This window comes from Marmota marmota, unplaced genomic scaffold (genome assembly GCF_001458135.2).
Source record: "Marmota marmota marmota unplaced genomic scaffold, marMar, whole genome shotgun sequence".
NCBI lineage: Eukaryota > Metazoa > Chordata > Mammalia > Rodentia > Sciuridae > Marmota > Marmota marmota.
The window spans coordinates 50,067,180-50,092,967 of record NW_026000005.1 but is presented as its reverse complement, the minus strand read 5'-3'; the positions used below and the strand labels follow the sequence as shown (position 1 = coordinate 50,092,967).

Genomic DNA, 25,788 nt, shown 5'->3' with positions numbered 1-25,788 from the left:
CCAAAAGGATAGATAGAGAAGAAGCTGCAGGTCCAGCAGTCACAGAAGGTACACTTTCCAAACTCCACCGTAACTAAAAGCCAGTGCTTTTCAGTTTGGCTGGAGGGTCTTCTGAATTCCTTTTAAACAAGCCTTTCACAGCATTGTAGCCACTGAGCCTGATCTCACTGGACACAAACCATGGGACATAACATAGAAAACTCCCCCTAGAACCTGCGTGCTTCTCCCCGAGGATCTGTGCTGCTAGCCCCCCGCCCCCCGCCCCGGACATTTGTAAACATAAAGACGTGAGTCAGTACAGCGTGTCACTGAAAATACATGACTTATGGCACCTGATAATGACTGTTTAAAAATTAAACTAGAACGATGAACGACCTTTATCTGATTCAGAGAAGCCGGGATGTGTCTGCCATTGATTGCTTAAATACATTTTGCACCCTTCAAGGACAATTGCTGAAGGAGAAAATCAAATATATGATCTCCAAGAAGTGAAGGGGGAAGTCTTGCTACTGGGTCCCTTTCTTCTCAGGAACAGTCCAGGCTAAGAGGGGTTGGGTGGGGAACAGCGGTCACACGAGCTATCGAAAAATAAATAAATAAAGAGGAAGAAATAGAGATTAGAAGATTTCATACTGAAATAAAGAAATTCATGTTGCCTTAAATATAATTTGTGTTCGTTACATTTCAATTCCTAATTTATACATAGCAGGGTTGATAAAGAATTACATTATAACAAAATTAGCCAGAATAATTAGCATAGCGTATGTGCCACTGATTAAACACCCAGCGGATAGCGCGGTAATTAAGATCAGAGAGAGCCGGATTTTGAGGCTTTGTCATCTTGTTATCTGCCTAACAAGTGCTTCATCTTTACCTCCCTTCTGATTTGAAGTTTGATATCAGCCTCTAATAACGCTCATTTGATTCTTTAAATCACCTCTCCCGATGGAGATCATTTTTCCTGTGGTCACCACCCTCCCTCTCTGTGTTGACACCAATGTGCTAAATTCCTTCTGGAAGTAAAGCATTTATAGGGCATTTGCACTTGGAAATTCAAGCTCACAACTCTTTCAAATCCCTAATTCTTTGGGCTGGGGAAACGTGTCTGGCGTGTGTGAGACCCTGGGTTCCATTTCATCACCAGCATAAAGTAAACAAAACCCCTAACTCTTTGGGCAAAGAAGGCACTCGAGGCCAGTGGCTGTGCTGAGGAAGAGTTCCCGTCTGCTTCCTGGGTGGCAGCCATTGCCTGTGACTCCGGTGGTTCCAACGTCCCCACAGGGTCCAGTTTTCAGTGCATGTGGCTTGAAGGCGGTTGCCCGAGTGACCCTGGACTTGCTGGTGGCAAGCCGGGCCCAGGAGGCCTGGCTCCCCCACTTGGGGTCTGGGGCTGGCTGCTTGCGGCAAACCCTTGGTGGCTTTGCCCTGAGACAGGAAGTAGCCATCAGCCAAGAATGGGGAGCCGTTCCTCACCTCTGCCTGCATTTTTGCGGAGTCTCTTTAGGCAGAAACTGAGACCCGTCTGTGATTCAAAGGCAGAGCGAGCACACAACCTACCGGGGAAACCTTCACCTCCCGGGACACAGCACACAAACAGCACCAGCACTAACGCGGGGACCCGGGCACAGCCAGCGCCGGGCAGAGGGTGAGGGCCTCAGGAGCCAGCCTTCCCTTCTCCCTGCTTCGGGCCCCTCCACCTGCTGACCTTCATCTCCTCGGCCTCCCTCTGCCAAGCTCCGACTACGGGTCCAGTCCAAGGAAAGGAAAAGGGAAGCAATGTTCCCGCTCAGTCAGGACAGCAAAGGGCTTCCCAGACGACACCCCAGACACCACAGACAGACACCACAGACACCCCAGACTCCCCAGACACCCCAGACAGACACCCCAGGCACCCCAGACACCCCAGCGCAGAGCACACCTGCTCTCACGGCAGAACCTCTTCGTGAGGGAGGCTGGAACACCGAGTGGCCAGCGGTGGAGACGGGATTTAAACCACTGTGAGTCACCCCCACGGGCTGGTCACGTTCCACAAGGTCATATGCAGGAGCCGAGTGGAGAAGAGAGGTTTCCCGAGGAGCAGAAGCAACAGGATGAGAGAGCTTAAGGAACTGGTTCACCAACTGCGGAGACTTGGTAGGTCTGAAGCCACAGGGCAGGCCGCCCGGGGACAGCTGCACTGGGTTCCAAGGCTGTGCGCCGGCAGATTCCTCGCTGCCCGGAGGGCCGTCTGTCCTGGCTGGGCCTTCACCCATTACCCTTTATTCCAAGTCCACTGAGTTTAAATTAATCTCATCCAAAAAACATCTTCTCAGAAACATCCAGAATAAGGTGAGGCCACAACACACTTAGAGTTAGAAGGAAACTGCTGGGACAGCCATGTTTGTGCACAGATTGACATTGGGACACCCGGGAGTACAGGAGGCAGTGGCTACCTTGAGAAAATAGCCCACCCGCTCCCCAGGAGTGCAGGTAAATCAGGACAGGGCTTTGCTCCTGCATGGGTGGGCACTGTCACTTTGAGCCAAGTTTATCAGCCTTGGTGTGGGGGGGCAGCTAATGTTAGGTTGCTTCCTGTGTCCCCTGGTCTGTGCTTCTGTCCCCAGCTGAGAAAGAGTTCCTGTCTATGGTTTTGTCCTTCTTTGAGACCAGCCAGTCCATCTCTGAATTCAGAAACCCAAGTTCCCCTTGCATTCTGTTCAGTTGAAGGCCCGTCCACGTCACGGTGCCCACACTGTCCTTTTAGATGAAGTAGAGTGTGAGGGACAGAAAGTCAGAAAATGTTCTCTTCAACAAGCAGAGAGCCAGCCCGTCCCGGGGGACAGTGTCCAAAGTTTCCGGATAGAACCGCACTTTTGACAAAGGAGACATTCAACAATGCTTCCAAGAGCTTCCTTTGAAAAGGCTGGCTCTTCCTCTCCCAGCACCACAAACACGTCCACCGCCCCCATCGAGAATAGCTCTTCCCTGCGCCCGGGAAGACGACCTCACAGCTGCCCGGGGCCAGTGGCCCTGGCTGTAAGGGAGCCACAGAACCTCAGCTATTTATAGCCCCCGCACCACTCCCTCCCCAGGCAGCTGCTGACTTTGGCCTGAGATTAGAGGAAGAGAAGAAAGACAGATCCCCACACAAAGGACATTACAATGTCCAGCTCGGATGACCCGCCCGACTACCCTGTCAATTCAGACTTGGTGAGGAGACTGAAGGCCGCCCTGGACGCCAACGATGAGGGTTCACTGAGGGAGCTGATCGGCAGGGAGGTGGAGCCAGTGGACGCGGTCATCGAGCTGGCCAACGACGACTGGATGAAGGACCCCTCGGCGCAGCTGCCGTCTGGCGTGCTGCTAGGTAACCAGAATGAGGCCCATGGGGGAAGGAGGTGGCTAACTCCCACACCAGGGTGGGCCATTCCTGAGTAGAGGGGCCGACCGCGGGAAGGGGCCAGGACGGTGGTTGGATATCAGATTCCTACTGCAAAGATACCAATCGTAACGGAGCGAGATTCTCCAAAGATATGGTATTTATTAGGGAGTGGGCATTGCAAGGGGAACACCATGTGCCATAGTGAACCGCGTGCAAATCGAGGAGGCAGAGGCCAGGGGCAGAGCTGGAGGCAAATGAGAAGGGCCACATATTTGCAAACAACAGCCCTTGGCTACAAGGATCGACAGCCAGCATTCGACATCCATCCGAGGCTGGACGGGCAGTGGCTGGGCAAATGGCCCTGCAGAAGCATTTTCTGTGCAAGGTCACGGTGGCCTCTGTACAAGGCTGTGGCTCTGGCAGAGCCCTTGGTGCAGTCTTGGTTTCCGGGCACACGTGTGGGGCCCCTCCTTCATACCCTCCTGGCTTTACCTGCTGTCTGTCAGGATTGACATGGTGACTTCATCTGGGTTCTGATGGCTTTCACATAAACACACACTGCACCCAGCCTGGTGGGTGTGTCACAGAACCAACAGCACAGCACCCCACAAGATGATTCAAAGGAGAAATCCACCCTGGGTGCCCCGTCCTGGCACAGGGGCTGTTGTTGGGTCTCCGTGTTCTCCCACACTGGTCCGTCTGCCTCTTTATAACCGCATCATAGACAGCATTTTGTGCTCTTTCTTGAGATCCAAAAACCTGCTTTCCATGTTGCCACCTAGGCTCCTGAATTTGTATTAGTCAGCTCTTTGTTGCTGTGACCCAAGTACCTGACAAGAACAACTTAGAGGAGGAAAAGTTTATGTGGCTCACCCTTTCAGAGGTTCAGTCTGTGGTCACCTGACACCACTGCTGTGCGTCCAGGTGAGGCAGAAGAGCCTGGTGGGAGGCTGTGGAGGAGGAAAGCTGCACTGATCAGGTTGTGGTTCTCATGACCTAATCCTGAGCTTTGTGGGACACCTCATCTCCAACCCCTGACCCCTGCAGAGGTGATTGATCACAAAACGTCATGGGAGGAGGGTATCGGTTTCTATTTTTGTTCCTGTAAATAATGCTGAAACTAGCATCTTCATTAGAATCCACATGACTTTTTTCTTATTTGGGGTTTATCCTTAGGATACATTCCTAGGAGCCCATTACTGGAATGGGAATATAAATTTCCTTGAGTATAATTCAAATTGTTTTCCAAAATGACTTCTATTCCCTCTGACAGCGAGCTGTTTGCCAGGACCTCTCCAACAATGAGCGCTGCAGAAAGGAATCTTCACATTGAAACATTTAAATCACCAACTTAATCATTGTATGTGCGCAATTCTTTGCTGCCTGCTCGTCCATCCTCTCTTTACAGGCCAGGACAAGGGACTTTGCCTCTCTTTGGAGACCTCTTTACATGAAATGCGACTATCTCTTTGAGTGCTTTCTGTCACTTAGTAGAACATCTGCAAGGAACAGGCACAATCCCTTCTTGGGTTTGCTCAGGATGTCTTCCCTGGCCTGATTTACTTTTAACTGTATTCTGCTATCTTCTAGCTGGTGCAATGTGCACCCTGGGAGGCCTGTCTTGGCTGAAGGCTCCTCTCTGCTCTCAGGGGGCTGAAAGGGGGAGCCTTTCTGATCATAAGTGGCAATTTGACTAGGAGTGATAAACACTGTCCTGACCCACCCTGCTGTGCCCTGTGCCCACCCTTGAGGCTGATCTTTATGAAGTGCATTCATCCATCCCCTGCCCTCTGGTTCCTGTTGGGTGCAGCTTTTAGAAGGTGCTAGAAGAAGGGGAAAGGGCAGGGTATTTGCTCCCCGGGCCCTTCCCTGCCAGGTGGCTGCTGCAATTTTGCAACATCGTCCAGATGGGGACCCCGCTCCTGGCCGGCATCCCCGTCCTCCTCACTGGCCCTTTGGGTGCAGGAATGGAGAACCGCCCCCTGCGGCTCCTCCCCTGCTTGACTGCCCTCTCCTGCGCCCTGTGGTCATGCCTCTGTCTTCTGTGGGATTCTGACTGGAGCAAGGTCGTCTCCACGCATCCTCCTTTGCAGACCTGCCGCGGCCGGCAAAGGCTTGTGCATTTGGAGCTCCTTCCCAGCATCAGTGCTGCTCACGCCTCTGCTGACCTGGCAACCTTCACCGTCCCCGTCACTGGGCTGAATGCTTCAACCAGTGAGATTTGTCTTGGGAAAGCCACACACCCTTCCCTTGGATCCATCAGCTCATGGACACCACCGTACACAGGGACCATTCCCTGCTGGATGGCATGATTCCAGAGCACAGGGGCCACGGGAGGCTGAGGACGTGTTTAGGCGCTCAGGTCTGCTGAGAGTCATTTCAGTGCAGGATGATGATACACGGTATGAGTAGGTGCGTGGTGGGGGGTGACTTGTCACTGGTGATTTCATTGCAGACAGAGCAGGCTGCACTTCTCCCAAGGGCAGAGGGAGCCACGTGGTCGGAGTTGTGTGTGTGGCGTGCCACTCTGACTAAACTGGGAAATTAGGGCTTGAAGGAGACAAAGAAGGCTGGGAGGTGGGTGTAGTCAGGAGGGGACTGAAGGCAGCTGCCCAGCTGCACCATAGCAAGGGTCTGGGATTAACACAGATGAAGGGACAAAGACGGAGAAGAGCAGGGCTGCTCGTGGGAAGGACTTGGGGAGGGGCAGGAGGCACGCAGAGCAATCTGCTATTCTGTCGCGCGTGAAGTCTGCTCCGTGTGTGACGGAATGGAGAGTGGAGGACGAACACAGGGTCAGCACAGGAAACTCCCTCCCAAGAGCCTGTGACGCAGAAGACATCATCATGGGCAGCTCATGAGGAGCCCCAGGAAACAGCTGGCTTCAAATGAGGCTCTCCGAGTCAAGCTCAGGTTCTGCCACCAGCAAACTGTGTGACCTCAAGAAAGACACTTTCCCTCTCTGAGCCAGCATCTCCACTTACCAACAAAGATGAGGTTAGAGTATGTTCCCCAAACAGAGGTCCTAAAGTTTCCTGAGAAAATCTCCAGGGTGGGATGAACTGGGAAGGGCTCCTTGCTATCCTACCCCTGGAGACTGGCACTCTGGCGGAGCAAGGGCTCTGAGTGGTCTAACCACAAAGGGAGTTACAGAATGCAATCCTGCTCGCCGTGATTTCTCCTCTGACCTCAACTTTGCTGATGACCATGGAAAGGGGGCTTGCAGATGCTCCTTGGGATCTGCTGGCCTGGGCTGTGAAATGGGTCTCTTCCTTCTCCATGCCGAGGCCAGCATCCCCAGGACTCACGGTCACAGACCAAGATGGGAGTGTGTTCCTCTGCTCTCAGGGGACACCTGAGGCCTTGCAGAGCATCCTGGAGGAAGCAAGAGCCATTGCATTCAGACAGACACGTGGGGACATGAGAATTTCTGGAACTTGTGGCAGGAGCCTGAATGCAGCCCAGATCAGGAGCAGACGCTGTGAAGAACTGAGGCCCTCGGGAGGAGGAAGGTGAGGGTGAAGGATGGCAACAGCAGGAAGAGGGCCAGGCCAGGAGGGCGGAGAGCCAAGGATGCCCAGCAGGGAGAAAGCATCTGCCGAGGTCATGGCAGCCTCAGCATTTGGGGAAGAGAGAAGAGATTTCCAGGACAGCCTGAGCTGACAGAATTCTGGGAATCATTCAAAAGGAGACAAGGTTGCAAAGACAGGAAAAAGTAACCATTCTCTGCTGGTTGACAGATCACACAGGGATCCCTCTAAAGCTAACCATCCTGTGAATTTTTATTTCCACTAATTTGAAAAGAAGGAAAAATCATTTATTTTGATGTGTCCTGTCCAAGAGAATGCAGAAAATGGCTTTTTCTGGAGAAGTCTTGCAGGTGCCTACGTGCCCTGTGGTGTGGGCAGAGGCTAAAGGAGCAGAAAATTTAGTCCTGCAAATGACAGAGTAAATGTGCCTCCTGAGGTGGGCTGGAGACAGGAGAAAGGTCATCAGTCAGGGTCCCCTTCATGGGGCAACTCACCTGTGCCCTGGCAAAGACACCAGCTCTCTAGCAAGACATGCCTTGGGATGCCCAGCAAGATGCCCCAAAGGGCATGGAAACTTCTCGTGTGCACTCAGCCTGCCCCAGTAAGAACCACTGTGATCCCTCCTGGCTCTGGATTGTCCCCTCCTTGCTCACCCTGCTGCAAGGAGTCCTGTGTTGCCAGCTGTGCATTCCCACATGGAGACCCTCGACACATGAATGGAGTCCAGCAATGTGTAGTAGGCCGTCTATGTGAGAAAGACACACCTCCTCCTTTGCCAGAGTGTAATACCCTTAGTCTGCATTTAATCCTGAAATGTATGGCTGTCTTAGTCTACTTTCTGATGCTATAACAAAATGCCTGAAGTTGGATACTTTAAAAAGGGAAGACATACCCCTAGTGGTAGTACACACTTGTAATCCTACCTAGGTTTGAAGTCTGGCTTGTGTTGGGAGGAGTGCAGGTTGAGGCCAGCCTGGGCAACTTAGGTGAGAACTTAAAATAAAATACATTTTAAAAAATGGGGGTGGGGACAGGATGTAGCTCAATGAGAGCATTTACCTAACATGCACGAGGTCCTGGGTTCAATCCCCAGTACTACAAAAAAAAAAAAAAAAAGGAAAAAAAGAGGTTTACTTATTTCACAGCTTTGGCAGCTGAATGCCTAAAACCAGGCAGCCCTTGAGCAGAAAAGACAGGATGAGAAAGGAAGCCAGAGACCAGGAGGAGCCCATCTTGCTCTTTTCAACACAATTTTTCTCCAAATATCTCACTCGGGCCCCAGGAGGTCTGCACTCACCCCTCTGAGAGTGTGTCCCCTGTGACTTCGTCACCTCCCATTAGGCCACACTTTTGAAAGGCCCCGCCAGCTCCCAGAGCACCATACTCCTCTGGGGAAGTGTGGGACCAAGCTTCCAGCCATGAGCCTTTGGTAGTCACCCTGAGACCATGTCCGGACCATGGCCCTGGCTTCTATGTCTATTCCCACTGATATTTCAAACTCAGACGCACCTCCTCGAGGGCAAGACCTTGCCTAACACTTAGTGCCCAGACCTCACACAGGCTACAGATTGGGGTACAGTGACTGCCACAGGCCAGCCAGACTTCTCGGCTGGTATTTGGGGGGGGTGGGGGCAACTGCACTTCCATAGACACATCTGGAATTCGTTTTTCTGCAAAGGAATGTTTCATTCTATTTTCTTCCAAAGCCGTCTAACTACCATCTAACATGGTGAGCACTGCATTAATTGTCCTTGTACCTGTTCATCACCAACCGGCCCACTTGGCACCAAGAACACAGAGAGGGAGAAAGGACGACTGGGGGAGGGTGGCGAGGCCCATCTTGCCCCCCATATGCATCAACTGCACAATTTGGTAACTGGTGTAATCAAACTACTTAAGGAACAACTGATTACTAATTGCTATTATTAAGGATGTCAGCATCCTATGATTTTGCTGCTGATATATTATATACAAGTCAAGATGCTACTTGAATTCCTGATTGAAATAGAAAAATAGAGGCATTCTGTTGTGTTTGGGGTAATGGTATTTAAGCATCCAGAGGAAAGTTAAAGAAATACTAATTGGGTCTTTATTAAGAGATCTGTATAGGTGGAGAATGAGCGTGGGTAAACGGGCAATGGACACGTGCGCACCCGGGAAGCTGGGGTCCGTGTTTTGAATTACACTTCTCGTCCACAGCTGGACGCTAGGCCGACCCTGGGGCCGTATCCACCACCCCAGTGGGCCGTCCTTCCTCAGGCACCGGGTAGAGACCGCACCAGGACAAACAGCTGGACCTCAGCTAAGCCAGCGCAGCTCCGGCCTCCTCTTAAAGCGCAATGAGGTGCGCATGCGCGTGGACCTTGGCACAGTGAGAGGAGCGAAAGGCCACCAGTGAGGTGAGCCGGTTCCCACCGGCGCTCTGCCACTACCCAGGTGACCTTGAATGCATCAGCCCATCTGTCCGATGATAAGTTGTGCTACGATTGTATACAATGAATCAAAATGCATTCTGCTGTCATATATACCTAATTATAATGAATTAATTAATCAATTAATTAATGAATGAAAGATAAAAGAAAGAAAAAAGATGATATTATTCCGGATCAACCCCAAGGGTCTATACAAATTGGACTAACTCGGGTTCTAAGTCTGACTTGTGTCAGGGAGGTTAGAAGCACTCCTTCCCACCCCAGGTGCCTTCCCAGGAGTGGCTCAGCCTCTCAGGGCCTGTGTAGGCCTTCCCCTGCCTTCACCAGAAGGGCTCTGAGGCCACTTTCAGGTCAGCTGGGCAGTGAAGCTATCAGATGGGAGGCTGGTGGAAAGCTGCACATACAGACCAAGCAACCATATCTCAGTTAGACCTAGAACCCGCCTAACCTACAGGCAGAGGGGAGACCCAACAACTCACAGTGATTATTTTCCAGCAGAGGAAAATGAGGCTCAGAGAAGTTGAGCTGCATATCTGAAGCCCCACAGCCAAGGGCCAGCACAAATCCAGTGCACTCCTGGTACTCCATGTTGCCTGCAGTTGCATGCTTACATCCTGCATTTTGCAGATGGGACCCTGAGGCTTTCTTGTATGCACTTACTGGTGAATGGACAGTAAGGAGCAGAGTAAAACCCAGATGTTTCCTGTTTTGTAATCAAGGCCTCTTGCTGCCTGCCCAACCAGTGGCACTATGCAGGAAAATTCATGAAGAAATGTCCCCTGTGAAGCTCTTTTGAATTGAGAGTAGCACACACATGTATATACACACATGCACACACACACATTCACGCACATGAGCATAAACACACATGCACCCACAATATCAATAGCCTGAAGTCCCCGGATTCAGCAAAAGTGTTCAGGGAAAAAAAAACAAACATGGATGGTTGAGTGGGGTGCTCCTCTGAAGAATAAAAGCAGAAACTAGAAGCAGGAGGTCACCCATGACAGGGAAAGAAAGAGAAGCATCCACCAACTCAGCTGCTCACCCAGCCAGAGAATGTGGGGGCAGGGAGACCCTGCTCGAAGCAAAATGAAATTAAACCTTTCTAAGCACTTATAAATCAGCACCTAATGACACTATCCCACCACCAGCCTGAGCATTGCTCTTATTACTTTGATTCACAAGCCAGGAAAAGATCCGGAATTATGCACAAATTATTGTCCCATCTTCTTAATTAACGCTGATTGCAAAATTCTTGCTAAAGTCCTTGCTAACAGACTCAATTATGCGCTGCCTGAATTGATTCACCCAGATCAAGTGGAATTTATTAGAAATACACTTTCCTACAATAACATCAGATTATCTTTGAATATAGTTAAATTATTTAGGAATAAAATGGCTGCTGCTGCAGCCCCTGCTTTAGATACAGAAAAATATCTCTCCCCACCTAAAATTAGAATATTTCTTTGCTTTCTACAAGATAGCTCCCCCACCCTGGGCGCTTATTTTTCCCAGAAGCAGGTTGGATCACACTGTGATGAGATTAGATGCACGCCTTAGAGCTAATGGTCCAGCTTCAAAGGCATATGGGAAGGAAGGAAAACCCTACAGGGTCGCGTCTCTGCTACCCCCAGTATGAACCGTCACTGCCTCTGGAACACGGTGAAATTGCAATTAGACTAAATCAGGATATTTTCAGAATCAAAATTGAGAAACAGGCTAATAAAGAAATAATGTATGCTGATGACATCCTTCTATTAGCATCACTCCCGAGCACACTGGAGAGGTTCGAAAGAACAAAAAGAAATGAGGATAATAGGGAAGAGGATGTTGTGCCTTCCAAGATGAATGCGGCGGCTGCCTGCAATGGAGGGCTCTGCTTCAGAATGCAACACTCCTAGGGGACGTGGTGCAAGTGGCAAGCACACTCCCTGGTCCCACCTACCTGCTCCACTTCCTGTCACCTCCTAATACCAACTTCAGCACCCAGAGGTTGAACAGGGACTAGGTTGGTCTTATTCACCATATCTGGGCACATAATAGCTCTAAAATAAATATTTATGGGCCAAGTAGCACAGCTATTAGGAATAGCAGTCTCCCAGATTGGCCTTGCAATTATGAGCATGCTCTGAGAGGGTGTGATGGACAGAAATAAGCCAAAGAGAGGAAGTGGAGTTTCCAAGGGAGATACAGCAGGGAGAAAGGAATAGGACCCATCTGGAACTGGGGTGTGGGTCTGTGTTGTGGGACTGTACCCATGAGGACACAAACTCTAGATGTAGTGGCTACACTTGTTTGCAAAGGCAGTGAGGAGCCATTCAGCAGAGGAATGAGATCATATGACTTGGAAAAATGAAAAAGAGAACCATGTGACTCTTTCACATAGGTAGGAAGGCTAGAGCCGAGAAAGTGAAGCCGGGAGACTCGTCCGACTGTCTGCTCACGCCCTCTCCAAGCCCCTTCCCCGCTTGCTATGAGAATCCCTCCACAAAGTGCCCACCTGGAAAGTGCCCCTTGACGCTGGGGTTGGTCTCATTCTTGTCAACAGTGGGTTAACAGCACATCAAGGATGACAGAAGAAAGAAAAAGAACCTGCGAATGTGAAAACATATCAATACAAAGTTCCCAGTCTGAAGAACAGAAACTAAAATGTCTGGAAATAAAAATGACCCAGGACTGGGGATCAGATAAAAGCTCTAATGTATTCAACTGGAGAGGAAGAAAGAGAAAGAGAATGGACAGGAAAAAAAAGATCAAAGAAATAACCACCAAGCTGTGCCAAAAATTTAGAGGTAGAAGACATAAATTTACAAGTTCAAGTTCAGCAGACCTCAAGCAGGGCAGACTCAATTACACTGAGGCTCTTTTACCTGGAAAATAAGGACCAGGTTTCACTGGAGTGGGGGAGGGAGAAGAGTGCCCAGAGAAGGCTGGCATGCCCGCCTGCACCACCCACGGCAAGGGCTCCCTCCTGCCCCGCCAGCCCTGCCGGGACCAGCTGCCTGGCTTTATGAATAAAGTTTTATTGGAGTGCAGCCACGTCCTGCCTTCATACAGCATCTCTGGCTGCTCTCATGCTGCCACAGAGCTGATCCGTCACCACAGAGACCACACAGCCCTGAGATAAGACCTGAGATATTTATTCTCTGGACTTCACAGAAAAAGGTTGGTGAGCCCTGTCCAACCACAGACAGGCTCCATTTTGCGGCAGGAATCAGAGGACCTACCTGACCTGTGCGCTCCCAAGACTGGCGGGTTGCAGGGCTGCTCGGAGCCTGGTGGGAAGCAGGTGTCGTTCTGGGGGTGCCGGGCACTGAGGGGGACAGTGAGCATTGAGAGTGTTCATAGCAGCCCAACATTCCCGTGTGAGGACGTGTAATTGTGTGTGTTTTTTCCTTTTTTCTTTAAGTGATTGATTTTCATTGGATTTTGAAAAGAATCAGTTGTACCAGATCAGGATTTAAAAAACAAAAACAAAACCCTCCCTGGCCTTCACCTCTGGTGTGGAGTGAAGGTCTAATCTGTGCTGAGGGGTCATTGTTTCTGGCCCTCCTCTGCCTTCGCGTGCAGTCTCCTCTGCCGGCTGCTCCTGTCCTAGTACCTGCTGACCGCCATCCTTCCCGGTGTCTCAGGGGCCTCGGGGCCTCACAGTTGGGTGCTGGGTGGAGTTTGACCCACAGGACGTTTTCTAGGATCAACACCTAGGAAGCCTGTTGGCAGTAGGAGAAGGGACTCTTGTGACACCGCCTGATGGTGCCTTGGCTAGCTGCAGTCACAGCTCTGGAGCTAACTGGCTTGACATAGTTTTCCCACCTTGGATCCAAATGGCAAGGTCTCTCTACCTGCACCTGGACCTGCCTGTGGGTCTGGCCACGTCGGGCAGGGTGCCCGGGTGAGGCAGCTCTTGGCCCCTCCTTCAAACCTTAGGGAACTGACAGCTGCAGTGACAAGTCTCCCCAACACTGGGGTCTGTGTCCACCCACGTCCAGGCCTCGCCTCGCCCCGCCCCAGCTCCAAACCTCAGACCCACGGCCTCACTGGTTTCCTTCCCACCCAGGTCCCCTCTGCCTGACCCCGCCACCTGGCTTCCAGATGGCCCCCTTGTTAGTGATGCCCACCTCTCACTCTGCCCAGGGCCTCCAGCTCCAGACAGCAGGTAAAGAGGAGGAAACAGACACCCCAGAAGAACACACCATCCTCGTCCTGTTTCCTGGCTCTGCTAGGGTGACCCCTGGAGGATGCTGTCCCAGCCACCCTCCCTGCCACTCGAACGCCTCACCTAGCACGTCACCCTGGTGCAGTGACCACTGGACTCCGCTTGCCCGTGAATGGTCGCCACATCTCTCCTGCCAAATCTGACACTGCTCCCTGGCGAGGACCTCCACTCTCTCCCTTTGTGCTTCTAGAATCTGAAAAATGCTCAGGACATGTAAGTTCAATGCGCATCCCCCAACTGAATAGGAATTCACCCTCTCACCTGCAAATTAGGGAAGTATCAGCCTCAATAAACTCTCCCAAAACTCAAATTAAAAAAAACACTTTCATAATTTAGTAGGCAAAAGAAAAAAAATTGACTTATATTTTAAATTAGAAAAATGTAATATTTTGTATGTTAAATATTCATTCATATTTTAATAATGCTCACTGTTTTCTGTTGGAGTTTAAAGTTCTAACTTTTTGCTAATAAAAAAAATAATTCCAACGAACTCTCAGTCCATCAGACAAACACAGTGGCAATGGGACCCAAAGAGGCCCCAGGGAGACCTCCCTACGCAGCAGCAGGCTCGGGAGACTTCTAAAAGGGACACTGAGGATGATCAGCATAACAATCAGACAAACCAACTTCAAAAGAGAAGTATTTTGCTCCCTGTGTGAGATTCATAAAAAACAATCAGTCTGAACATGCAATTTGTCTCAAGAGGCAGAAGCTGCAATTTCATCATGTAATTAAATCCCCATGACAGTTGTAAAGAAACTTCGTCACCTTTATCAGGGAAAGTGTTGATGATATGCTTTCCAGCAACGTCCCCAGAGCCTATAAATGTCCTTCCAGGGCTATTTGCTCCGGGCTCTGCAGGCCAGGATCTGGCGGCTGGGTTTTCCACTCAACCACAGTTGATGCTCAGTGTTCAAGGGCACCTTTGTTTCTAAGCTCCCCAAAAAAAAGCCCTCCTGGGCTGTCAGTGCAAGCAGCACTTGACCTTTGGATAAGATCACATTAATAATGAGAAGTGACTTCGTTGTTTTGCATTCTCTGCACTGCGCTCGGTAGCAACATTGGGAAAATAAGTTATGAAGGTGGTTTGTGCTCCCCCCCCCCCACCATTGTGTTCTTCCACATGATGCGAATGAGATTTCTTAATAATGTGAAATCAGTACAGACAATTTAAGTCATTATTAATAGATACAGTTGATCTGAAGAAGTAAAATGTTGTAATGTTTTGTTAAATGAGGTGTGATGTGCTAACGTTGTTATTCAGACAGGAGGTTAAGATATTTAACATGTTTGATGTTAATGTCTATGTGACTAACTCTGGTGAATATGTCTTAGAAGTCATGAAAACAGAGCCCTACCCACCTGCCAGCTTCTTATTTTTAAAAAATTCAAACAAAAAAAATTTTTTAAATGGACCCCTCCGGGGAGGAGAGGTGAATGAAGAGTAGTGTTTAGAAATTTTGTAGGGAGATTAAGACCAGGGAAAGGGAGTGAAAGTGAACCACTGTCAGGTCTGCAGCCACCATGTTGTTGGGGGTAACGTCATCCTAGGCCCAGTGGAGTCAGCCCACCGCCATCTGTATAAACTGTCATCCAGGGAGGGCAGATCAACCCCGCCAGCCTATCCACGGGTGTGTGTAAGAGTGTGCATGGAATCTCATGTGTCCTCAGGCTCTGGCCTCTCGCCCTCTTCTCTCCAGTTACAGGGACACTTGTATCTAGGAGGAGGTCAGATATTTTCCAATGACCCAGGAGAGAGTCAGAACCTTGGCCCTTCCCCAAGAACACGAAAAAATGACAGGGGCATCCTGCTGCCTCCAAAAACCTTTCTCTTGGCCAGAGGCATGGAAGTTGCTGTGTGAAGAAGAAGCTGGTCCCGTAATCACGCGGTCACCAGCCCCACGTCCAGGCCCAGCCAGACGGTTCCACAGAGCACCAGCAGAGCTGACCCTCAGAACTGCTGGGGGAAAGAGAACATCTGTCACCTCAGTGACAGGATACCATGGTCCCAATGTTGCCGTGAAAATAATAATTACCTCTCAAACACTGTCATTCCTGTATCCCATTAGAATTTCAAGTAGATTTCACCTTTTTCATCTCATTTGATCCAGAAAGAAAAATCCCTGTCTATACTACAAAACACAGTTATGAAAAACTAGTTTTCGTGCCTCCTGTAGACAACACATAATGCTTATTATTCAAGTCCTAAGAATATTCTTTGCAAAATTACATTCGAAATCAAGGTACTACATGGCTGGGTATTGAAGAAACTTAGTCTATTGACTCAGTTATCCACACACAAGCTCAGCATCCTCTCCTGCTTCCTTTCTCTAAATTCTTTCCACACTCTGTAATAAAAGGCCACAGAACTACCTGTGTGTGGTACCCTGCCATGGCCGCCCATACAACGAGCGTCCTCTATTCAAAGAGGGACCGCTGGATAGTTCGTCTGAAGAACTAAGAACACCAAGCGTACTTACTGATTTGGAGAAGCTTGAACTCATCAGAGCCTCATTCTTCCAAGGGGGGCACTGTGTTCATTCAGGAGCAACGTCTCTGACCAGCTCCCCGGAGCAGAAGCCGGAACGCTGCAGGGACTGAGAAAGCATGGAACCACACTGCAAAGGAAAGGGTCAGGATTTTAATGGTGCCACCAGGGAGAGAGGAAGCCGAGCAGGTTGGAGAAAGGTGGGATGAGGCTGTGCAGACTGTGATCAACCCACTCAGCCCACTCACCATGCTCATCCGTGTTGTTAGGGCTAGCGTACAAACAGGCTCACCTAGAAAACTCCACGGAGCTCCCATGTGCACCAGCATGGGGCAGAGCAGGAGGAAGACAGTCCCCAGGCACACAGAGGTGGAGGCCAAGCCAGGGGCTCTAGGGAGACTCTCACGTCTTCAAGCCAGGGCCTTGGTGACTGAGGGAACCCAAGCGGACACCTGGCTGACAGTTTCTCTGGCTGCACATTCACGCTTTGCATGTTGTGAAGCAGCTTCCGTGACTTGCTGCATTTATGCCATCTAAACATGGGTGCCAACATCAACTCACCCACAGTCCCAAACACTCTGAGCTTACAAAGAAGAAAGAGAAAAATCTAGAAAGAGCAACAGGAGAAGCCACAGCAAGGAGCGGCAGCTTATGCCACAAAATTCACAAGGAAACAGGATCCTGTGTGTCAGAAGTTTGGATGTCAGATCGGGGCGTGGATGGACTCAGCCCTTTGCTCTGGCCTGTTACCATCTTTAGGAACTCTGACTGTGTCCTGCTCCATGCCACCTTTCTGATACCCAACTCTGCATGTGCTCAAGGTCGGGCTGAAGCCAGGCTCTGTGGCTTCCTTTCGGAGCAGTGGTTCCCGGCCCTGCTGCCCGTTAGCAGCACCTGGAGAGTTTCCGGCAGTCCTGAGCCATGCTGAGCCCAACACCACCCCAGAGCCTCTCTGCCCCAGAGCCGGGCACCAGCAATCGTTACAGCTCATGGGCGAGTCCACCTCATGGCCGAGGTTTGAGGCACTCTTCTAGAGGCATTGTGTATATTATTTCTCCAGGTTGAGTTTTTTAACCAAATTTTCCCAAAGAAAGATGTTGGGATCCCCTCTCCTGAGGTCATGGAAAGCGCACCCTGAAGAATCTAAATGCAGAGCTCCTCAGCCCAAGCCAAGGAGGCTGGAAGGCTGCAGGCGGCAGCACAGCAACAGCTCCCACACCAGGCTCGTTCCTGTGGGGCACGATGACCCTGTTTAAGGAGAAACACAAGGCCCCAGCGGCGCGACCTGCTGTGTACTTTAGGTGTCTGTGTCCTGGCATTTAATGAGAACATAGCCTGTTTTGCCACTGGGGAAAATGTTTCTTAGAACTAGCCAATCAGTTCCTTGTCTCCCATGTGTTTTGCTGTAGTTAAGATGTAGCCTCACACGGCCCAGTAAAGGGAGTGCTGTGCGAGAACAGGGCAGGCTGGGGCTCTGCAGGCCCAGCTCCCCACAGTAAACACACTGTCAGTCTTAGGACTCAGCGTCTTCCTACACAATTGTGGGACGGAATGCTCAGCACAAAGACACATCGTTTTTTCAACTTCTCCCAAAAGTTTTCATAACACTTTCCATTAAACATTGAGATACGCACAATGGCTGCTACAGCCCCTCCTTGGAAGTGAATAACCAAGTCACCAGAGACAATTCTTCTGGTCCACCTGGCCATGTTCTTAGGGACTCCCCGAGCTCCAAGTGATCCCAGTCCTTTTCTAAATATTCCCAAACCATCGTTTCCATAATGCCACGAGGGGACTTTCCCAGGGCTAATGTGAAGCTCGAGAATCTGAGGAATCCCTATTCTTTTCCAACTTGACAACTAAAACTCCAGCCTTCAGGTCCTGATGTTCCACCAAAATTCCCTCCAAAATTCTGGCAACTTCGGATGCATATTTACTCTTGAAAGAAGCTGAGCTTTCCTGTGGACTGAGGGCAGCAGAGCAGAGAAGACTTGAGTTGCATCTTGAGGCTAGGCCCTGGGTTTGACAAGCTGAGGGATGAAGGCGATAAAAATGACACAAAAATAGCTTGACCAACAAGGTATGGATGGCAAAACTGGGGTGCAGGGGGCAAGGAGGAGCCCAACCAGGAACACTGGGTCAGGTAACAGTGACACTTGAATCCCTAAAGGATGTCACCCAGCGGGCGAGAAAGAACAGTAACCAACTCTTGTCTACTGGGGTCCCCTGGCCACTGCTCTTTCCTGAGTGATCCTTGCTGGTAGGGGTACTGCCATTTACACCTCTGAATCCCCAAAACTCCTACCCTGAAACATAAAGATTACGTAAATGTTTATTGAACAAATACATGAATGGAAGGGTTGGTTTTCAGGTTTGTTTATTTAATATAATTGTCAACAGTGTATCTATTCTTGTCTTTAAAAAAAAAAAAAAAACTCTGTGCCAGGCCTTTGGAGTCACCCCCATGCCCCACTTATGAGGCAGTGCTGTCATCGTGGGCTATTTTTAAAGCTCTCACAAAGCACCAAGCCTGTTCTTGACTACTACTCCCCACTACTGAAATCAAGCTTGGATATTTAGGGAGCTGTTGACAAAAACACATGGAAGCTAAATTTAGCCTAGAAGGACGTAGAGTGGCCTGCCTCTCCCCTGGACTCCCCTCAGAGCCCCATCCCTTTTTAAAATACCCCACAACAAATTATATCAAGTACAAAAAAAAATCCTCCAGTTTAAAGTGAAATGCCACTCAAGCAGGGTCATATTAAAGTTGTGCTTGAGCCAGGTATGGTGGCACACACCTGAATCCCAGCCCCTAGGGAGGCTGAGACAGGAGGATCATGAGTTCAAAGCCAACCTCAGCAACTTAGCTAGGCTCTAAGCAACTCAGTGACACCCTGTCGCTAAGTAAAATACAGAAAAGGACATGGGATGTGCCTCAGTGGTTAAGTGCCCCTGGGTTCAATCCCTGGTGCTGATAATAATAATAATAATACAGTTGTGCTTGAATAAGTCTTTCAGAAATCTAATTTACAAATAATCAGTTGTAGAAAAAATGGCCCAACGGCTATGCTTAGAGAAATGAAATATCCGAGGAGCCTAACACTGCTACTAAAAAACGGAGCAACTATGTACGGCTCATGTCCAGGCGGCCCGACCCCAGGCATAGCTGTCCCTCACCGACATGAGCCTCTGCTTTTATGGCATGATCAGTACCTGAATCTGTCTGTGTGAGGACCACCCAGACAGACAGACAGGGCCCATCGCCCCAGCACATCCTCTGTGGTGCAGGAGTGGGTTTGACCTTTTGTGGGCAACCTCTGGGCCTCGGGTCGGTCTGTGCCCACAGTGGTGCCTGGACTCAGTCCACGCCAAGGGTGAAGGCACGCCTTCCTCTGCCGGACTCCCTTGGTTGGAGGTGTTCAGGAAGGGGCAGCCCAGAGACCAGGTTACTGTCAGAAATAAAGAGCCTGTTTGCTCTGGGGCCCACAGCTCTGGTGGAGCTCAGAGAGGAGGGGAGTCACAGGCAGCCTCCATGTGCAGAACAGAGACGGGACATGGGGTAAGAGGCTGCTTGTGAATTCTGACTGTGACCGAGGACGTGCTGCCTGGATGAACTCTCCAGCTTGACTTCACGTCTGCCTTCCTGTCGCTTCTGAGCTGTTTACTGGATTGCAACACCACATGGGCACAAGATGCGTGGGTCCCGTGTCTCCTGCTGGCAGGGCATGGATGGCGGATATATCACCCTCCCTGGGCTCAGCTCTCCTGGCAGACCTCACTGTTCCTCCCTCAGCCAGCCAGGCACAGCCCTCCTGACCCTCTTCCTGCCTTTATCATGATGCATGTGGACAGACCAACTTCCTAGGGAGAATGAGCAAGAGCCATAAAGTATGTGAGTGTGTGTGTGTGTGTGTGTGTGTGTGTGTGTGTGTGATAGTTTGATTTACAATATAAGGTGGGAAAAGAGCTGTATTTAAAGCCCTGAACTAAAACTGTAGTAAATAACAACTATTCCTATACAAAATGCTTGAGACCAGAAGTGTTTGAGATTTTAGAGTTTTTCAGATTTTGGAACATTTGTGTAGATTTTACTAGTTGAGCACCCCGAATCCAAAACACTCCAAAATCCAAAATTACATATCAAAAAGGTTCAGATTTTGGAGCATTTTAGATTTTCAGATTAGGAATGCTCACATATGGTTAGTTATTAATTTTTTTAAAAAAACTAATTATTCGGGTTTTTTTAAATTGTGGCATTTCTCATCTTGAGCAAGGATGCACATTTAGGGATATATTCTCAGTCACTGGAAGTAACTACAGGCCGCCGCCACCTCAGAGGATGCCTGAGGGAAGTCCTGGTGTCCCCACCAAGGGACACTCATGCAGAGCCTGGTCATTTGCAGCCTCCAGCTGGGCCTGCTTCTTAGGGGCTGATGCAGCCCTCAGATCAAATGTTCACTCACTGGTGGCCACAGCCACAGAGACAGAGAGTGAGACAGGAAGCAGAAGGAGGCCCTGCAGAGTGGGCAGGAGAGGCCTCGCCTACTTTTTAATGGTGTATTAGTAAGAATTACGAATGAGCCTTTGCTGGGAGGGGTTGGCTAGCTCTCTCCACTTCAAGACCAGGAGTCAACTTTTTCCTGCAAAGAGCTGGAGAATAAAACCGTTCTGGCTTTGTGGGCCATCTGTCACTGTCAAACCTATGCAAGCCTGCCAGGCTGAGTTTGAAAGCAGCAGCAGACAACATGGACATGAATGAGACGGAGGGGATCCAGTAAACTGTATTCATGGACACTGAAATTTGAATTCCTGTCATTGTACATGTCAGGAAATAGTCCTCTTTTGATTTTTTTTTTCCCCAAGCATTTATAAATTAGAAACCATTCTTAGTTCCCAAGCCATTCAAAAACAGCACGGAGAACACCGACAAGGGAGGGCCTTTCAGCTCCATCCTCCTGACAGTGGAAACTATGAGAGAATACACTCTGAGCAGCAGAGAGGCATTTGGGGAGTCATCCACCCAAATAGCAGATGAAAGAGAAGAGTCCATCACAGCTAAACGTGTGTGCTGGGCATCTTCCCCAGACACGCGGAGAGCAGTTTTGAGATAGACAGATGTGTCTTTCTCTGAGGCTAGCATCTATAGAGTCACAGGGGTGGCCGAGCACTGTGGCATCTCAGTGATCACATGACCCTGGTCATATCAAGTAACCATTATCACATCAGAGTCCACAGGAGTTATAAATATACCACCATCGGGCCCCAACTGGAGGACAATTGAGTAATGACAATAGAAATAGCTCACACTCTACAAGACCATCTTTCCCCTCCTAAAGACTTGTTCTGAAATCAACTGCTTTGTAATGGAGAGACGGCCAGAGCCCATCACAAGAAAGCTTCAGATCTTTCAGAAGATGGAAAAAGAGCCTCAGGTTAGAGCAGGGTCCCCGGAGCTGGAGTACCATGCCGCACTGGTGGCAGGAGACCTGGACCATATTCAGCCTCTCATGGACCAGTTCTTCCAGGATGCCAACATAGTATTTGAGATCAGCAAGGATGAGATGGAGTGGCAGGTGAAATCCCCAGCTACGTTTGGGCTGTCAGGTACCCTCTGCCTTTAAAGCTCAGTTGTGTGTTTCTAAGGAGCTACTAACACTCTCGGAACATACGGGGCACGTGTGTTTGTTGGGCAAGTGGACACTGTGTTTAAGGAGAGTCTCTAAGCAAAGGACATCTGTAAATGAAATTTGGTCTTTGTGGGTTTTAAGATGTGGGGTTTTGGTGATGGGATATGAGAGATGCAATTATAAAAGCAAAACAACCAGTGAGAAATGCCCATCTGATAATGCTCCATCTGCCTCTTGACTAGAAAAGGGAGCTGGCTTAGATGCCGATGAGCCAGCCCCTACACTTGGCAGCCAGGGAGGCAAGAGCCAGAGGAGGAGAGTCAGGCCCCTGGCATGCAGCTCTGTGGAAGGCCCTTCTATGAATCCATGATTGCCACAGCCTCAGGGAGAGCTGTGCCCCAGCCACCCCACACATAAAGGTCAAGAGGCGCATAGCAGACCTTCCTCCTGGAATCGAGGGAGGCTGGAGAATGAAACCCCAGGTCCTTGTGTCATATTTGTCTGAGTACACTCTTGATGCCTGGATGTGGTCACCTGGGCCCAGGCAGGCAAGCAAGACCCCAAGGGAAGAGAAGCCTCCCCACCCCACCTGGATGTGCAGATGCTTGCTGACCACCTGGCTGCATCCAGGCTTCTTGGCTGGCAGTTGCACTGGGACCCCCCTACCCAGGGCCCATGTGCTAGAATCCACTGCAACTCTGCCAGACATGGGGATTTGAGAATCTGCTGCCAGTTGGGCCAGGGGCGAGTGTCCATGCCCCTGACCTGTGAGCTCTGGCAGACAAGGAATGTGGAAGGTCCATGTCCAGAGACCCAGCATGATTTGGTTTATACCTCACACGGGGAGAAGGGGATAAAGCAGAGCACCATGGAAGGACTGAGCAGCTCTAACCCACATGAGGAGACAGGGCTGCAGGGAAGGCAGGCGCCATTGCCATCAGGCTCACTGCCTCCCAGCTGAGCCTCTCCAGGCCTCCTCTCCTTCACCTGCCCCTGCCCCGAACCAAGAATGCCACCTGCTTCAATACTTGAGCCATGTTTGTGTTATTTTGCAGGCTGGGGATTGAACCCAAGGCCTTGAGCATGCCAGACAAGCTCTCTACCACTAAGCTACACCACAGCCCTATTTATGTTTTATTTTGAGGCAGGGTCTCACTGAATTTCCCAGATTAGAACTTGATCCTCCTGCCTCAGCCTCCCAGATAAGTGGGGATGTCAGGTGAGCACCACCACACATGGATGCCATCTGTATCTTTTTAGTCACATGCTTCCTGGCCCTGCACTTACTCATATGCTCAAGCCTCAAATTTCAAATAGATGCTAATTTTAACCCATCTCTTACATGTCTGAATTCAAAGTCTGGGTTCTATTTTCCTCAGTAACCTTCCTGTCCCTAAGCTCTGCTGCTTTCTGTGGCACATCTGCCCAACAGCAGGCACAGCCCGCCAACAGAGAAGGGACGGGAAATGCAGCCCAGAGACTTAGCACTGGCCTGAGGCTCTGTGCACACTGGGAAGGGAGGGAAGATGGGGCAGCCTGGATCCCAAGCTCTTGGGCCCAGCTCTCCAACTTCCCTGAAGCAGAAATACCCCCAGCTGAACAGTGCACCTGCTCTGCACTCTCTTGCACAAAGACTTCCTGGTGGGCAGTTCCAGCCCCCCATGGCAGCTCTGAGGAAGGGAGTGCTCTGGGTACAGGCTGTAGGTTCACAGTGGCCAACTCCTGCAGCCCACAGTCCCAGGAGCGGTTGGCATGGGGAGTGCACAGTGAGAATCTTCAATCCATGTTCGTCCTGGTGGGAGACCAACAGGGTCAGGGATTTATGGGAAGCTAACTCAGACTTTCTTCTGAGAGGGCTGCCCTAGAATCCAGGCTCCCTTGGCCTACTGGAAGCTCCTCATTCTTTTTCAGGACCTGGGGAAGGTGCTGCCCCTACCTCTGGCTGAGTCAGATACCCAACCATGGCATTTCCATCAGTCTAAGGAGAAACTCAGGAATCAAGGATGGGTGAACAGAGCTGATGGGGGAGAGTTGGGAACTTAGCATGTCCTGCAAAAGTCAGTAAACAGACTTCATGTCTCTGGAAAATAAATACAATCACAGAACCAAGAGCGGGCCCGTGCAGGAATGTAGAGTACTGCTGTCATTAGGACTACCTCCATCCTGCCCTCTTCAATTCTGACTCAGACATCAGTGGGAAAGGCAGCCAAATCCCACGCAGGACCCTAGCCCTGGGCCTGTGGCCACCATCACTTCACACCAGGGACAACCGGCCCCTGCCTCCCCCGCCTGAGGGGGCAACAGCTCCAGGCTGGGCCCTTGGGCCAAGGGGCAGGCTGAAACTGTGCACCACATATGGGAGGTGATTAATGAGTGGTCTTTCAAAACTGCTCAGCATGGGTCTTGGGAAGGCGGTGGCCTGCAAAAAGGGCCTCCTCTGCAGCTCATTACGGCCATGGTATCGATTCTCCCATCATTATCAGAAGGCCTTCCTGCCATGAGAAATCCTTGATGTGTATTCACCAGGGACACCTCCCCCCATTTCCACGAGTGCTCCTGGCTGCTAACAACCTTCCACGGGCTTTTTGAAAGCACCAAAGTTTTCAGAGAAGTGAAATGTATAGCACCTGCTCCATTCATCCCTCAAGAAAGAACAACCCTATATATACACACACCCCTCAAAAGCGCAGAGAAACAAACCAGAATTGTGCTGAATGTGGACGGCCACATCAAAGAGGCCTTCGAAAACTCAGCCACTTCCAAGGGGGCTAAACTTTCTCCCAGTGCTTTTCTTGGACAATCTGGGTGAGGTGGGTCAGTTTGTTTTGTCTGTTTGTCTTCTCTTAATCATAAAGAGGTAAGTTTGGCAGTTGACCCAGATAGGGCTGAATTCTGGAAAATTCCACTGCCCACTCTCCTCTCTCAGGTCATCCCTAATTCGGAGCTTGGAAAATGTGAATTCTGCCCTTAGATTCCCCCTCTGCGTCGGCGGGGTGGGCTTCTGACTACTTGAATCTTACCAGCTTTCTCAGTCACCCCCATATTTGGAAAGCCTCTTCCTTCCCAGCTACCCCACAACCTTTCGGTTTCAGCTGTACCCTTCCCAACCTTTCCTTCTCTGTCTCTTCCCTGTCTACACCTCTGTCTTGCTCAGTGTGTCTCACAGCTCTCTGTCCCTCTATACTCTAGGGTGTGTCCCCTGCAGGTGCACCTGGTACCTACCGCCAAGCAATTGTCTCCTGCTTCTCCCGCCTTAGTGTAGCGCGACCCCATAGGCTCCCCACCAACCCCATCATTTCACACCTTACCCCCCCCTTCCAGGCCTCTGGACCCTGGAGTACAAGCGGGAGCTCACCACGCCCCTGTGCATAGCAGCAGCCCATGGCCACACGGCCTGCGTGCGACACCTGCTCTCCCGCGGCGCTCACCCCGACGCCAGCCCTGGAGGCCGCGGGCCCCTGCATGAGGCCTGCCTCGGGGACCACACGGCCTGCGCCCGGCTGCTACTACAGCACGGGGCCGACCCGGACCTTCCCAGCTCCGAGGGCTTGGCGCCCCTGCACCTGTGCCGCACGACCGCCTCTCTCGGGTAAGAGCTCCTGGGCTGGGGACAGCCGCCGCCCCGGACTCCACCCACACCTAGGACCCGGCCTCGGGACTCCTCCCGGACTCCGACCCTGGGCGGGGACGCGCCCTCGGCCGCCAGTCCCGGGACCCGAATACCCCGGGGCCCCTTCCCCAGCTCCGGTCCCACATCCCAGATCCAGGACCCCTGACCCTGGACCCCAGACTTGGCCCCAGGCGCGCACTGGCCCCGCCCCCAGGCCCCGCCCCGCCGCCGGCCCCGGGGCGCGTTAATTAGCGCTTGATTGCGAGCGCGGGGAGGCGCCACGCCGCGGTAATGAGCGCGCTGATCGCGCCCGCAGACGCGCGCTGGAGAATGCTAAAAGGCCGCTGGCGGGGTTGGAGGCTGAAAAATTAGGGTTTTTAATGATAATTTTATGCAGAATAATTGTCACAGTGTGACATAAATGGTTAGCTCCTCGGGCGGGGGCTTCCGAGGCCTGCGGGAAGCGGAGCTGTGCGGGCCTCGCCCCCGCCCAGGCTGTGCGGCGCCGGGTTCGCGGCCCA

General features: G+C 50.8%; 1 protein-coding gene across 1 annotated transcript in view; it reads left to right on the top strand.

The window, feature by feature from the left end:
• The first annotated feature begins 2,970 nt into the window (after nt 1-2,970).
• The window catches only part of Asb18 (ankyrin repeat and SOCS box containing 18), a 61,445-nt gene continuing 38,627 nt past the window's right edge, over nt 2,971-25,788 (top strand). The window contains exons 1-3 of the mRNA XM_048807996.1: nt 2,971-3,346; nt 21,512-21,634; nt 24,979-25,246. Coding sequence (XP_048663953.1) covers nt 3,142-3,346; nt 21,512-21,634; nt 24,979-25,246 — 596 coding nt within the window. The 5' untranslated portion in view covers nt 2,971-3,141. The remainder of the gene's footprint in view (nt 3,347-21,511; nt 21,635-24,978; nt 25,247-25,788) is intronic.